Source organism: Adiantum capillus-veneris, chromosome 22 (genome assembly GCF_014529385.1).
Source record: "Adiantum capillus-veneris isolate H3 chromosome 22, ASM1452938v2, whole genome shotgun sequence".
In the NCBI taxonomy this organism is placed as follows: Eukaryota; Viridiplantae; Streptophyta; class Polypodiopsida; order Polypodiales; family Pteridaceae; genus Adiantum; species Adiantum capillus-veneris.
Genome location: NC_140952.1, coordinates 13,008,318 through 13,024,878, shown reverse-complemented (window position 1 = coordinate 13,024,878; position 16,561 = coordinate 13,008,318). Strand labels below are relative to the sequence as shown.

General features: G+C 44.8%; 1 protein-coding gene across 1 annotated transcript in view; it reads right to left on the bottom strand.

Annotated features, from left to right (window-relative positions):
- Nucleotides 1-16,561, bottom strand: part of RUS1 (root UVB sensitive-like protein (Protein of unknown function, DUF647)) — a 58,449-nt gene that overhangs the window by 18,242 nt on the left and 23,646 nt on the right. The window contains exons 3-6 of the mRNA XM_086495546.1: nt 11,798-11,854; nt 11,405-11,603; nt 11,209-11,327; nt 10,846-11,025 (exon numbers count right to left, since the gene is read on the bottom strand). Of these exons, the coding sequence (XP_086351672.1) occupies nt 10,846-11,025; nt 11,209-11,327; nt 11,405-11,603; nt 11,798-11,854 (555 nt within the window). The remainder of the gene's footprint in view (nt 1-10,845; nt 11,026-11,208; nt 11,328-11,404; nt 11,604-11,797; nt 11,855-16,561) is intronic.

The window sequence follows — 16,561 nt, the reverse complement described above, 5'->3', positions numbered from 1 at the left end:
ACTCCCCCATCCAATGCCGTTGAGGGTGACCGATTGATTAAGTACACAGACGTACTTACAGCTTCCGCCCAAAGCTCAAGCGGTAGGCCTGCATGTAGCCGCATGCTTCGTGCTCGTTCCATGATTGTCATGTTCATCCTTTCCGAAATCCCATTTTGTTGAGGTGTCCTTGGGGTTGTCCTTTGCCTCCGAATGCCATTGCTAGCACAAAAGCTTTCAAAAGCTTGGCTGCAATATTCGCCTCCATTGTCGGATCTTAGGCATTTAACCTTGGTACCTGTTTCATTCTCCACAAAGGCTTTCCACCTTTGAAATATGGAAAATACATCGGATTTATTCTTCATGACATAAACCCGTGTTTTTCTAGTCGCATCGTCTATGAATGTTACATAGTACAATGAGCCACCAAGTGATGGTGTACTTGCAGGACCCCAAACATCAGAATGAACCAACTCAAGTTTTTTATTTTTTCTTTCATTTCCTGATTTTTGAAATTTTACCCTCTTTTGTTTACCATAAACACAATCTTCACAGAACTCTAAGTCCACTTCTTTCAAACCTGGTAGAAGCTTCTTTGTTTGAAAGATTTGCATTCTTTTGGCACTCATATGCCCAAGTCCGTAGTGCCACACCGCACTGTCAACTTCTGTAGTTGCTGCACAAGCTGAAGGTTGCGTGCTAACAGTACACAAGTAAAGTGTACTGACTTTTTCACCCTTGGCAACCACCAAAGATCCCTTTGAGATCTTCCACCGTTTGTTTCCGAATGCAATGTTGTGACCTTCATCGTCCAATTGTCCTGTAGAGATCAAATTTTTGCGAAGAGAAGGAACATGCCTAACATCTTTAAGCTTCCATTCATTTCCGTTAGCAGTTTTGACAGAAACTGTACCTTTGCCGACAATCTCACAAGCTTCATCATCTCCCAAGTATACATACCCAAAATTACCTTTGGTGTAGTCTTGGAAATGTTGCTTGTGTGGTGTCGCATGGAATGAAGCCCCGGAATCTACTATCCAGGAATTAGACACATTGTCTAATGAGAGAATTAGAGCATCTTGCTCTACTTTACCTGCCACATTGGCCTCCGATGTTGGCTTGTTGTCTTGAGACTCTGTCTCCTTCTTCTTCTTGGACCAGCAATCCTTCTTGACGTGGCCCTTCTTGCCGCAATTCCAACATTCAAGAACTGACTTTGTGCGTGACTTGCTCCGCCTTGAGCGATCACGACCCTTTTGGTTTTTGAACCTCTCCTTAAGCCTTCCTCTTGTTTCCGCTGATAGTGCAGCACTTGATGATTCTCCTGTGCTTCTCCTTCGCATTTCCTCGCTTAGGAGAACACCCACAATATCATCAAACTTAAGAGTATTTGTGCCAGAGATAGAATTACTTACAGCCATCACAAGGCTGTCCCAACTATCCGGTAGAGATCATAGTATAAGGAGAGCTCGCACTTCGTCATCGAAATTGATTTTCACTGATCGAAGTTGACTTATGTTTGTGTTAAAGTCATTTAGGTGTTCTGCAACTGAACCATTCTCTGCCATCTTTAGATTGAGCAAGCGCTTCATAAGAAATACCTTATTGAATGCCGATGGTTTCTCGTAGAAGTCGTCAAGTGACTTCATCAAGTCCTCCGTGGTCTTCATCTCCGAAACATTGAAGGCCACCGTTGACGCCAAGCTTAACCGGATTGTTCCCAGTGCCTTTCGATCAAGGACAATCCATGCTTCATCTGCCATTGTTGCGGGCTCTTCCCAAGACCGCATAGTGGCAAATAGAGGTCCTTCTGGTAGAGATAGTCTTCAATCTGCATCTTCCAATGTTGGTAGTTTTTGCCGTTGAACTTCTCAATCTTTAGCTTCCCTTCCTCCACCATAACTCCCACTCAATTCAAGGAATCCTTTCCTTGAGATAATTTAGCTACGAGCAAACCTTGCTCTGATACTAGTTGTTAGGAAATAAGACGTAGCTAAATAGATAATTAAGTAGATTACTTAATGGAGAGAGACAGATTTATATACACGAGATTATAGAGTAGAGAGAGAGAGAGTACACACGATATACGTGGTTCACCCAATGTGGGCTACGTCCACGGGAAAGCAGCCACTCAATGGCTTTAGTACTTCAAAACAAGAAGTAGTTTACAAAGGGATTATACCCTTAATGGAGCTCCCGCCTTGCTTCACTCTCACCACCTCACACTCACCTTGTTGCATCAACTTCCCACTATGAAATGTGTGTAGAAATGGCCTCTTTTTATAGGCCAAAAGGGTTGCCCTCTCTTATGAGAGACAGCCATGTGTAGCCGCCCTTGTGCGAATAAGTCCAAATCGGACCCTCCAATCCGCCCATGTGTGGCCGCCCTTGAGAAGACAAGTCCGCTTTTGAATTCGGCCACCGGCCATTGACTTCCGACCACCGGCCATCGGCCATTGACTACCGGCCACCGGCCAACCGACCGGTTGTTTTCCGACCACTTTCCGGCCACCGTCCGGCCATAATATTCCGGCGGAAAAGAATATTCCGGCGGGAAAAAAAGTCTCGGGGGCCCCGAGGCCTTTAAAGTTGCCCCTAATTCTTGTCCGTGAAAATTTTGGTTTCCGGTGAGTGATTTTCCTTCACGCACGATGGCTTCTCCTCATAATGGGGGCCTTACAAATGTGCGCTTTTACCACAGAAAATTACAAGGGTAAATCAGGCTCCATACTTAACAGATGATGTGATTGTTCACAAGGATAATGTGTTAGTCGATACTTTCTCTAGTGAAGCTAACCTCATTGCAGATTCGATCAATCACGAAGAATTGATCTTGGCTCTCGAGTCGAGGCCCACAGAACCCCCACAGGAAGATTCGATCGATCACGAAGAACCGATCTTGGCTCTTGAGCCTAGCTCCAAAGAACCCCCACAGGAAGTACTATATGTTCGAATGATTAGTCAGCACGCATTGTTCGAGTGTTTCATTCGTGATGATTTCATGTATTTTAATCAACGTCTTTATGTGGTCCCTTTTCATAGGCATGACATATTGTACGATGAACACGATTCACTCATGAATGAGCACGGATGTATGCGGAATTCTCATGAAAAGATGAAATGTTTGCATTCAAGGAAGTCACATTCCATGTCTCTTCCTTGGCATGACACAGTTGTAGAAAGAGCACAAGAAGGATTGAGCATCAAGCATCGGCATTTCCATTGTGATTTGCCACAATTGATTGATTTAGATCAGAAAGACAAATTTCGACCCCATTGTTTGCGTGTGTTTGATGAATGGTTTGGCACTCCGTCTATATGTTCATTTGCATGGCATGTACAGTTTTTTCGAAGGAATAGTATTTTTTCCAGTCACTTTACATGGAATGGGTATGTTGATGTTTTTGTGTTGGAAGTGGTTTCAGGAATTTTCATCCTCGGAGATTCTTGAAGAAGGTAGACACATGACTATCGACGAAGATGAAGCATTGAAAGAACCACAGATGCCTTTGTGTCGCTTTCGGCGCGGCCCAAAGAAGCAAGCGTTGCAGTCCTTTATGAATTTCAAGTATTACTTGACCCACGCATCAGAGTGGGCCGGCGAAGAGTCCTTCACAGGATTCCAGACGTTGTTGGCAATCTCCTTCGACGCCATACAGTTCGGTACCAGTACCTCACTTTGAAAAGGAGGGATGTCACGTGACACATCTAACCCTATGTGCACGTGGACAAGCTACAGCATGACCAGGGTTCAGTTCAGTCAAGTCAGTCTAGAATAGGAAGTGATCTGGCACTTTTGTGAGTCTGATCGCAGACGGTGTATGTCCAGACACTTAGAGTAGATGCATTAGATACATATCCTCTGGTTGCACACAGCATGATCATCAGCATTACCATCAGGAGCATTTTCCAGTGCATTAAACCTGTTTTCCCTATTTTTGACATTTTTCACTTATTTATTAAGTGACTTTTGTTTAGCGCTAGCTTATCTGGCAGAAGTGGAACAAGGAGAGCACAAGCACGAGTTGCAGCAGGCCCTCTGGACCACTTCTCAAGCAAGATGTCACGTGACACATCCAGCCCTATGTGTCCGTGGACAAGCTACAGCATGATCAGGGTTCAGTCAATCCAGTCAGTCTAGATTAGAAGTGATATGGCACTTTTGTGAGTCTATTCGTAGACCGTGCATGCCCAGTCATTTAGTGTAGATGCATATCCTCTGGTTGCACACAGCATGATCATCAGTATTCCCATCAAAATCAGATAGGGGAATTTTCCAGTGCATTTAGCCTATTTTTCCTATTTTTGACATTTTTCACTTATTATTTTTAAGTGACTTCCCAACAAAAGTAGGTAGGGCAATTTTGCTAAGTTAACATATAAGCAAACCCAAGTTAGCACTAAATGGCAGAAGAGGCAGCAGGAGCTCCCCGCTCAACAGGCATCTTCTCAGCAAGAACCCGCAGTACCCCCCAAACCTGGCGTTTTCCTCTCCCATTGCCCTAGCATTTTTGGTCTTCATCAGCACCCCTTCAAGCCCTTGGCGTTTTTCAACTTTGCAGCAAATCGCCAACTCCCAGATCCCTAGCGTTTCCACTAACGCTACCCAGATGAACCAGCGTTTTCATTTTCAGCCATTAGCGAAGCCATTGCAGCAGCGTTTTCAGCCTTGAAGACGACAGCAGATTCAGCCCTAATCATTGCAAGAGATCCACCATTTTCAGCCCTCAAAAACGCAGCAAAACAGTCATTTTCAGCGTCAAAGATCCACCGGAAACAGCCCCCAAATCAGCGTTTTTGACTCAGTCCCAGATTTTCAGCCGTAGCGTTTTTATGGACAGCAGATAGAAGACCGCAGATTTCAGCCCTAGAGTCGTCGTTGTCATCCCCGTCGTCGTCACCGACATGGTCCCAAGTTGCATCAGTCCATTGCATCGTCATTGTACCAGATTGTGCAATCAATAAGTAGACCACTCTCGCCGACGAGAGTGGGGCCTTCGGAGGACGGTTTTACAACGTCTCTGGTGTCGTATCTCTCTTCTCTCTCTATCCCTCAGTCTCATACACTTCCACGCACAGTGTCCATTCACTTTGTTTGTGATCATAGCACTCTCTCACTAAGAACGGAAGGCTCTACCTTCCATAAGAACAAAAGGAACCTTGAGCACAGTTCGGAGCACTCATCTTGAGCAAAGCGCAAACAATCATTCCGTTGCACCTAACATTGGTATCAGAGCTTTGGCAGTGTTCTGTATCACTCAAGGAAAGAACCACAAGAATCACAAGAATTTTTTTGCTTGTTGCAGTCGCACGAACCCAAGTTCGCTTGGGCGTGTGGATTCCTAATCGTGTTTTTTGAAGAGTGACAGGAATCTCAAGAAAGAAGGACTTGTCCAGCCTCCCCTTGTGTCTCTTTTCACTCATTGAGAGCGGACCGTGCGGTTAGCGGCCGGCCAATCGATGTGAGGTGGGAAAAAGCAACCTTGGTGTGAGCGCAAGGCCGCCAAGGGGTGCGCCCGAGGAAAAGAGTAGAACTCGCGTGAAGAGAAGATCCTTCTCAAACACGGTTTGCAAGCGAAAGAAAACCCCAAGAATCTCAAGACCCTTCAGAACCTCAAGAACCTAAAGAACTCAAGAACTCAAGAACCCCAAGAACCAAGACTCTCAAGAACCCAAGTTCCTCGTGAACTTAAGAACCCAAGACCATACGAACCCACAAGAACCCACGACTTCAGAATGGTCATCACTCGAAGCGAAATGGATACTTCACTTGAAGGTGATGAGCATGAGAGAGGCGAAGAAGAATTTTCCTCACCAGGAGGTTTTTCCGACCCTCCCCCTTCCCCATCTACAACAAGGATTGCACTAACTCCTATGGAGGAGTTGAAGCAATTGTTTAAGAAAAGGAAGTTAGAACGCGAAGAAAGAAAAGCATAAAGAGAAGCAGAAAGAAAGGCCTACGAAGAACAAAGGGCAGCCATAGATCGTGACTACAACGAAGGAATGGCAGCCATACAGCGTCAGTACGACTTGAAAGCAATACAAGAACAGAGCGACCGACAAAACAAAGAGTTCTGGCGACTCTATTCTCAAGTTCAGGCACAGATGCACGAGATTTGGGGAAAGGAGACTCTCTCAGTCTCTTCTTCTCCCAAGCATGACACACAAGATTTGCATGATTGTGAGAAGCATGATGATTTGATTCACAATGATAAGCATGATGATTTGATTGACAATGATTTGCATGATGATTTGGATGATAATGACAAGCATGATGATTTGCATGATCAAGATGTGATTTCTCACAAGCATGATGATTTTCATGATCAAGATGTGATTTGTGATTTCTCACAAGCATGATGATTTACATGAAGATGATGTGATTGTTCACAAGGATGACGTATTAGTGGATACTTTTTCTAGCAAAGCTAACCTCGTTGTAGATTCGATCAATCACGAAGAACCAATCTTGGCTTTCGAGTCGAGGTCCAAAGAACCCCCACAAGACGATTCGATCATTCAGGAAGAACCGATCTTGGCTCTCGAGCCTAGGTCCAAAGAACCCTCACAGGAAGTATTATGTGTTCGCATGATTGATACGCACGCATTGTTCAAGTGTTTCATTTGTGATCGTTTCCTATATTTTAGTCGGCATCGTTATGTGTGATCCCTTTTTTCTAGGCATGACATATTGTATATTAAGCACGTTTCTCTCATGGATGAGCACGAATGTATGCAGAAGTTTCATGAAAAGTTGAAAAGTATGTATGTCAGGAAGTCACATTCTATGTCTCTCTTACTTGGCATGACACATTTGTAGAACGAGCACATGAAAGTATGAGCACCAAGCATGGGCATTTCCATTGTGTTCTTCCACAATTGATTGCTCTAGATCATAAGAGAAAGATTCGATCTCATTGTTTGCATGTGTTTGATAAACGGTTTGGCACTCCGTCTCTTTGTTCTTCCACATTGCATGCACAGTCTTTAGCGAAGACAAGATTTTTTCCACTCACTTTACATGGAATGGGTATGTTCATGTTTTTGTTGAAAGTGGTTTCAGGAATTTTCAGCTATGGAGATTCTTGAAGAAGAAAGAAGCATGACTCTCAACGAAGTTGAAGCATCGAAGGAGCCACAGAAGACTTTGTGTCGCTTTCTGCGCGGCCCAAAGAAGCAAGCGTTGCAGACCTTTATAAAGTTCAAGTACCGCACGACCCACACATCAAAGTGGGCCGGCGAAAAGTCCCTTCCAAGATTCCGGATGCTATTGGCGATCTCCCTCGACGCCATACAGTTCGGTACCAGTACCTCACTTTGAAACGGAAGGGATGTCACATGACACATCCAGCCCTATGTGTCCGTGGACAAGCTACAGCATGATCAGCCCTAGTCATTGCAAGAGATCCACCATTTTCAGCCCACAAAAACGCAGTAAAACAGTCATTTTCAGCGTCAAAGATCCACCGAAAACAGCCCCCGAATCAGCGTTTTTGACTCAGTCCCAGATTTTTAGCCATAGCGTTTTTATGGACAGTAGATAGAAGACCGCAGATTTCAGCCCTAAAGTCGTCGTCGTCACCGACATAAGTCCCAGGTTGCATCAGTCCATTGCATCATCATTGTACAAGATTGTGCAATCAATAAGTAGACCACTCTCACCGACGAGTGGGGCCTTCGAAGGAGGGTTTTACAACATCTCTGGTGTCGTATCTCTCTTCTCTCTCTATCTCTCAGTCTCGTACACTTTGTTTGTGATCATAGCACTCTGTCACTAAGAACAGAAGGCTCTACCAGTTCGGAGCACTCATCTTGAGCAAAGCGCAAACAATCATTCCGCTGCACCTAACCCAAGAACCTGGCGTTTTCAGTTTTTGACCCTTCGCGGTTTCAGCATTGAAGTGCCAGCGATTTCAGCCCCTCACTTCAGCAGCTGCAGACTCAGCCAGGCCAGCATTTTTCAAGCAGCAAAATCCAGCGTTTTCAGGCAAGCATAACAGCGTTTTTCAGCCCAATGAACCTGGTTTTTCAGCCTGCATGGTGGCGATTTCAGCCCAGCCTATCAGCATTTTAGGGACCAGCCATTCAGCGTTTTCAGCCCCCATTAGCCAGCATTTTCAGCCTCAACAAGCAGCGTTTTTCAGCGAGTGAAGACCAACGATTCAACCAAGAGAATTCAGCGTTTTGCACAGCAGAATTCAGTAGAAGAAGAACAATCCCGAAAATAGTATTTTCAGGCGTTGACGTTCTCGTCGTCACCGTCGTCTACAGACTTAGATCTACATTGCATCATAGCTTCGCAACTTGTACCGGGTTTGTGCAATCAATAGTAGACCGCTCTCGCCATAGAGAGTGGGGCCTTCGGAGGAGGATTTGACAACATTCTGGTGTCGTATTCTTCTCTCTCTATCTCTCAGTCTCAGCACCTCATTCACAGTGTTCATCACTTTGTTTGTGTCCATTGCACTCTCTCACTAAAGGAACGGAAGGCTCTCCCTTCCCTAAGTAAAAAGAACCTTGAGCACAGTTCGGTTCTAAAGAAACACATGTTGAGAGATGTTGAGAAATTTCAAGTTATAATGGGCTAGGCTTTCCATGGCAAGCATTTGAGGATACCCCACTCTGCCAAAAGCTGCACTCCGAAGGAAGATGTTTGAAGGCATGTAGCTTCGGGCAAAAATTTTCTTAAAAGCTTGCCAAGTCCTTGGAGTGGGCGGCTTAGCTATAGACTTCCACCAGTGCATGGCACTACCTCTAAGAAAACAGCGGCTCGAATGAAAAGTTTTGATCCTTCTCGTGAAAGTGATCTTTATAGCTTATGCCTTGTAAGACAGAGCGATGAAGACCGGAGCTCGCCCGATGTGCGATGGAGTAAGGGTGGGAGTGGATAATACGTTCGGGGTTAGGACACAAGATTCTTTGGTAAATTTCTCTATGAAACTTGAAAGCGTCATCTTGCTCTGTTTGTTCTTTGGTAGGACCGGTATGCTTTCAGAAAAGCACACGCCTGAAGCTATGATACCATTGTCACGGGAACGGGCACCACGTGCCAATGGAAAAGAACAGACTGAACAACTTTAAGCACTTCAAATAACAATTGAACTGAAAGAGATGCACGACACGAGACAGGAGTGGCGGAGTTCACCCCGAGAGAGCACTAGCCCTAAACGTTGGCACCCCTTTCGGTATTACTTTATATGGCTTGACTCAGTACAACCCCCATGGCTCTGCTCTGTATCCCCCGCAGGTAGACTGCCAGAGTGAGAGCCCATGGATCTAAGTGTAGTCACTAAGAGGCTCCCATACTTTGTGCAAGCATGTCACTGGCAATGCATGGCGGAATGCAACCTGTCCAAAACTGGATCGCCTGCAAAGTCTGGTGAATAACAAACTCCACAAGACCTCTGGAGTCTGTTCAAGTCTTTGTGCCTGTAAAAGGTACTCTACCTACTACCTAGGAAAGAGTGCGCCTTCTACGCATGCTACAGAATGTAGAAGCATACAAACAAAGGACCTAAGTAATCGCCATTGTACTCAGGTCATGAGAACTGCCAAGCTCATGGAGCACTAGCCAATGACAGCGAGGAACATGAGAAGGTGACAAGGTGCACAAAAGTGGAGACGAAGATGCAGGAGCAACATGTGGAGGGGGCAGTAAGTGGGGGTGGGTTGGCAGATTGTGGTGGTGCTGGAGCATCAATAGAGAAGGCGGAAGAGGAAGAGATGCTCGTTAGGATGATAAAGATCTATCTACATGGCAAAGTATGGAGCAATAGCTTGGGTGGTGGGTCTAGGTGCCTGTGGTGTAATTGATGGATGCCGGGAGGAAGAAGGTATACCCTATAAGGGCTGGTCCAACGTTACTCGGAAACCTGAAAGACACTCACAGACACTGCTTGTTGAAGTGGTGAAGGTGGAGACATAGGAGGCTGCTGCCGACGAAAGGTATGACGGTGGGGGCTGTTGGGACTCACGCCTATGGGGAGGCTAGGTAGGGCAATTAAGAGCCATGTGCCCCAAAAGCATGGCACCTAAGACACTAATCCAGACGTCCAGTCACCACCAAGCGTTGTAGACAAAACCTACCTGTAGTGGATCTCTGCGTAGCACTGTGTCCGGAAAGTGGATATGACTAGGGATATATCATGTACCCCTGCACTCGTGGTGAACCAATCTTCGTAGTGGCTGAGAAGAAGCTCGGAGCAGCGCTCATCTGAAAGCTATACCAGAAAGGTGCCACGGCCCAGCCAGAATGCTTCCCGCGGTACCGCGAAGTGCAAGCTGAAGCCCCTCACCAACCATGGCGCGAGAGGGGGGAGTCACACCATGCGCCCGCCAGGTTCCAAGTAGCGTGGAGTAGCCATCTCAATGCTAGCAAGGTCCTCGTGTGTGCATGCACGAGCAAACACATCCCTTCATAAGGTCAGAAAAGTCTGCACTTAAGATTTCTAAGAAGAAATAAAGCACTTGGGAATAAAACATCAGCAGAAAGACCATATCAAGACACAAGAAAACAGAGTATTTCACTTCTTTTAATCACAAAGTACCATATATTTTGAAAGAAAAATAGATGAAAACAAAACAATGATAACGTGAAAATACTTTCAGAAAAGATCTAGGCACTTCAGCTCATCTGCCTCCCACTCTCATCTGCTGATGCTAACCGCAAATAAAGTTAACACCCATCTTCAGGGTGTACGCACTCCCAAAACCAACTTTGGTATCACAGACAGGCATAAAGAACTGGACATTTCATTGACAAATCACTCCATGCCATTCAACATCTCGTAAATTTTATGTCAAGTGCTACCATGTGCCATCTCTTAATCCCTCTTTGCACAATTTAAACACTAACCAAAAACCAACCTGATATGCATTCTGCCTTTCCACCAAGACATACTTTTCATCCCGGTAAATTTTAAACAATCTATCAGCTTCTGATTGGGATCTTATGACATTCCGAAAGGAAACACCTAGCTTCAGCTTGCTTGCAATGGTTGCTGCATCCTCTTTAGTTTCCAAAGAGAGTACGTTGCCAGTATTTCCCTGCAAATTGATCAATTTTCCTTGAATTTAACTCTGAAAAGCTTTGAAGCTTGTGATTCAGCAGAATAACACAAAGTCTCTATACTTAACAAAAGACATAAATATTTACAAGCAAAGCGTCCTCATTCATTTTGTAAACAACTTAACAAGTATCCAATTCAGTTTGTGGTGTATGCAGCTAACCTTATGTTTGAATTGCTTGAGTAACAAAAAGGGGATTTCAGTGAAGATTGGCTCTGCTGCATTGACTTCTTCCACAGAAGCAACTACACCACCTCTTATATACTCTCCAAATATTAAACCTACAATACGTGCCAAAAAACTTTTGATTCATGATATCAGCATCCAGGTAAAAACAGAGATTGTGAAGAAATCATACATGCTCTGTATGGATTCAAAGTGCGAAGTTGCACTGCTTGATATGATTTTAGATTGCAAAACATGTGAATGCCAGTCACCATAAGAAAAGTGACTACTAGCCTCGGTCCAGAAGCGCCTACAGAAGCTGATATAGCTATGCCAAGCGCAATGCCAAGAAATTTGCTAACCATGCCTTGTGCCTCTCCCTTAGCGATCACCTGAATTAAGGCAGCTGCTTGTTAGATGTTATCATGCTGGAGAATCATGGCTAGTTCTATGCATAAGATAACGTGAAAAGAGCATGAATATCCATTGCAGATGTGGAACTAATCTATGTAAAAATTGACCGCCTCCAAAAACATGAAAAAAATTTACAGAACAGGCTATAGAACTCAAACTAAAATTTCCTTACTTCTGCAAAATTCCGCTGAGCTGCAAATCCTGCATAAAAGCAACTTCTAGTGGCTGCCTGCATAAGAACATATTAAAATTTTAAAAAGACAAAACAAAAATTCAACAAAAAACAGTAATGCCAACATTTCACTTCATACATGGGGCTAAAATTCATAGCCACCAAGGCTTGTTGATTGAAAAGTTAACCATTTAGATTATAGCCTCAAACAAAAACGCAGCCCTTGAGCCCCACATACCTTGCATGTGCACCTTCGCCCGTGCAATGGCTGCAATCAGCCAGAAAAACGTGCTAGAGGCAACCAAGCAACAAGCTGCAAGATGCATTACCTTGTCAAAGAATGCAGAGCCGCAAAGAAAAAAGTACATACATTGAAACCGGCCGGTAAGGCGGTCCACTTGATAAACTTTACTTAAACTTCACGACACTGAGAAACTTCGCAAATGAACATGTGACTGGAATTAACACTTCAAACAAAGCACGGCTTGATAGCTAGAGCGCTCCTAAGGAGACAGCGACACCCTTTAGGCCCCAAACACCCTATAGGCCCCAAAGACTGGCGCCCCTTTCGGTATTTCTTTATTCTTATAAAATTTGAGAGAAAACCTGCGAGTTCCTATGAGTTGTCCCACTTTTACCAGGCTGAAAATGGCCTACTCTAGCCCGATTTTGGCAGCATAACCACAGTAGGAGGCTTCACAAACAAAATCCCCATGTAAAAGATGACTTTCCCGGCGCATACAGGCACTTTCTCAAACCTGGCGAGAATCTGCAGCGTGCTGAATTCTTTGTTCTCTGCCCCGAAAATGCGCCCGATCACGCGTACAGTGATCCCAACGCTTCCCTGAAGGTCCTCGGGGTATTAGGGATCAATTAGGATCAAAATCCTAAACCTGCAAAAATACACAGCAGGTTGTAATTCACTGTTTCGAGATCCATTTCGCGTGCCAGTCGCATCCGTAGCAAGCCCTCATACTCCCGCACCTGTAGGGCTACCGCCCTTTGAATCGGACAAGATTTCTCGCGTGAAATCTCTCCAAATTCACATGTACCTGCGGGGGATTAGCAATTAGCTAATCCAGTACCTGGACAACGCGCATGAACCCACACAATTGAACATACAGATGGAAAGCCCTCAAGCGAGGCATTATGATTTTGTATTCAAAGGGAGAGAGAGGTGCACGAGAGCGGAATCATCACGCAAGCGAGAAGGAAAGCTTTCCATTAAAGCTGTAAAACCTACACCCACTACTCACCCACACACTGTAGTCACTTAACGTGAAGCCAAAATCAGCCTCCAAGGAGAAGCAAGAAGGCTTCGGCCTACGCTTGGGAATTCCGGAAACGAAATTCGGAGATTGTCTGCAGAGTCTCAACTCCGAGTACAGACGGAAAAAGGATTGAGAGCTCGTCTCTCGGATTTCCCTTACGGGAAGGAACGACCATCGAGTCAGAGAATTAGAAAGAGGGATTCTCTCAGGTTCTTGTGCTTGTAAAAAGATTCTCCCTAATAAAGGATTCTCTTTAAGGGGGGGGACCAGCCCATCTTCTGGTCCCCAGTATTGTGTCGATCTTCTCACTCTCTCTCTACTTATTTCTCTCTATATCCTTTGGCTTCAGTATTAAGTGATAAATTCTATCTATCCGAGTATATTTTATATTGTTATGCGCTCCCGTTTGTGACAAAGAGCACATGAAAGTATGAGCACCAAGCATGGGCATTTCCATTGTGATTTGCCACAGTTGATTGCTTTAGATTAGAAGAGAAAGATTCAATCTCATTGTTTGCGTGTGTGTGGTGAACAGTTTGGCACTCCGTCTCTTTGTTCATCTACATTGCATGCACAGTCCTTGAGGAAGACGAGATTTTTTCCACTCACTTTACATGGAATGGGTATGTTCATGTTTTTGTGTTGGAAGTGGTTTCAGGAATTTTCAGCCATGGAGATTCTTGAAGAGGGAGGAAGCATGACTCTAGACGAAGTTGAAGCATTGAAGGAGCCACAGAAGACTTTGTGTCGCTTTCGACGCGGCCCAAAGAAGCAAGCATTGCAGACCTTTATGAAGTTCAAGTATTGCAGGACCCACACATCAGAGTGGGCCGGCGAAGAGTCTCTTCCCGGATTCCAAATGTTATTGGCGCTCTCCCTCAACGCCATACAGTTCGGTACCAGTACCTCACTTTGAAAAGGAGAGGATGTCATGTGACACATCCAACCTTATGTGTCAGTGGACAAGCTACAGCATGATCAGGGTTCAGTTCAGTCAAGTCAGTCTAGAATAGGGAGTGATCTGGCACTTTTGTGAATCTGTTCGTAGACCGTGCATGTCCAGACACTTAGTGTAGATGCATATCCTCTGGTTGCACACAGCATGATCATAAGCATTCCCATCAGAATCCTTCAGGGGAATTTTCCAGTGCATTTAGCCTATTTTACCTATTTTTGACATTTTTCACTTATTATTTTTAAGTGACTTTTGTTGGAAAGTAGATAGAGCAAATTCAGTAAGTTTGTATATAAGCAAACCAAAGCTAGCACTAAATCGCAGAAGAGGCAACAGGAGCCAAGCTCAGCAGGCAACTTCTCAGCAAGACCAAGCCTTTGTGGATTCCCTCCGAGCAGCAGATCCCCCCATCCTAGCGTTTCTTCATCAGCATTGCCTAGCGTTTTTGCACCAGCACATCATCGCCATACCCCCCAGTGCCTAGCGTTTTGCATCAGTTTGTCATCGCCAGAAGACAACAGGAGCTTTTGCAAGGACCAACATACCTGGCGTTTTTGTCATCAGCATACCTAGTGTTTTTGGGAGCCCATGACTAGCGTTTTCAGCAGATACCACCCACAGCAATGCAGCGATTTTCAGCAATGAAGTAGTTGCAGATTCAGCCCTCGAAGAGTAGCAGATTCAGCCCGGAAAGACCATCAGTTTTCAGCCTAAAGAAACCTCTGTTTTCAGCCCAAAACCTGCAGAATTTCAGCGGCAAAGACCCACAGAAACAGCCCCAGAAATCAGAGTTTTGGGACCCGCAGCAGATTTCAGCCCATAGCGTTTTTGGACAACAGTAGAAAGATTGGATTTCAGCCCTTAGGTCGACTTCGCCATCGCCGTCGTCATCGCCGACATAGCCTAGACTTGCATCAGTCTCATGCATATCATTTGTACCAGATTGTGCAATCATAAGTAGACCACTCTCGCCGACGAGAGTGGGGCCTACAGAGGAGGGTTTTACAACGTCTCTGGTGTCGTATCTCTTTTCTCTCTCTATCTCTCAGTCTCATACACTTGCACGCACAGTGTCCATTCACTTTCTTTGTGATCATAGCATTCTCTCATTAAGAACGGAAGGCTCTACCTTCCATAAGAACAAAAAGGAACCTTGAGCACAGTTCGGAGCACTCATCTTGAGCAAAGCGCAAACAATCATTCCGCTGCACCTAACAATGGGGCTTGTGTATGAGCTTACGGATTGCATGGTTGAGCAAATTCAAAACATGCAAGGTATTGATGCGGCAAGGATGCAAGAGATCAAGGACCTATGCGTTGATAGATGGAACATGATGCACACACCATTGCATGTTGTGAGATACTTGTTGCATCCTGTATGGCGAGGAAGAGGGCAATTCAATGATAGTGAGGTTCATGACGGGTGGATGACATTTTTGGACGAGTATATCAAGGGTGATTTGACCATGCAAGGTACCCTCATTGATGAGTTGGACACTTTCCTCACAGAAAGAAAGTCATTTGCTCATCCTATTGCAAAGAATCCAAAGAGAATGCAAGAGGGTGTAAAATGGTGGGAGACTTTTGTGGCTTGCACGCCCACATTGCAGACTCTTGCACTTCAGGTGCTTCTCAAGGGACATGTGCCTCTCCATGTGAGAGAAATTGGAGCACCTTCTCTCTCATTTACACCAAGAGAAGAAATAGGCTACTTCCTGCTCATACCGAGAAGCTTGTCTACATACACACAAACTCGAGGCTCTTATGCAAGATCAAAGAGTGCGGCTATGAGAGAATGGAAGTGACATTAGAGATGCTTAACAAAGAGAAGGGTGAGGAGCGCTTGCTTGAGTTGCAGGAGAGTCAGGAGGCTATTGCACAGAGCGCTGATGATGTTATGGAGTCTTCCGATTAGCATGCCCAATGATATTGGGACTTCGTGCTCCGTTGCTGAGGATGAGGCTTGGGATGAGGATGAGGATGAGGATGAGGATGAGGATGATGATGAGGAGGTGGCCTGCGATGAGAGTTAGAGCTCATTGCATTTTGCTCTAGCCTCGGTCCTGACTCCTCTTAGCTCTACTTATGTTTTGGATTCACTATTTAGCATCGAGTGGCTGGAATCCACCCTCTAGGCTCTATTTATGTTTTGTCATTTGGAGTACTCACAATACAGTCTTGTTGGTTTTGGAGGCTCCATATTTTGCCATCTGATGCTTTGCTCTAGCCTCTAGTATGATGTATCTATTGATCAAAGATCTTGATTTGTTTGTCGACTCCCGACTCCTTCATTTAGCTAGATTCTACATTTTCTATGATGTTTTAATGCATTATGTGGCTTTAGGCTGCTCTCTAGAGTCTAGTGTTTTAAATTTAATTGCTATTTGTTATGATATATATATATACTAATTTTTTAGTGCCATATGGTATTCCACATATGGAATCTTCGGGGGGTCTGAATCGGGCTTATATCGGGCTTCCATACCCGCCCGAGTGAGACGCATGGTTGACGTATGAAAAAACTACGGAAGAAATAAT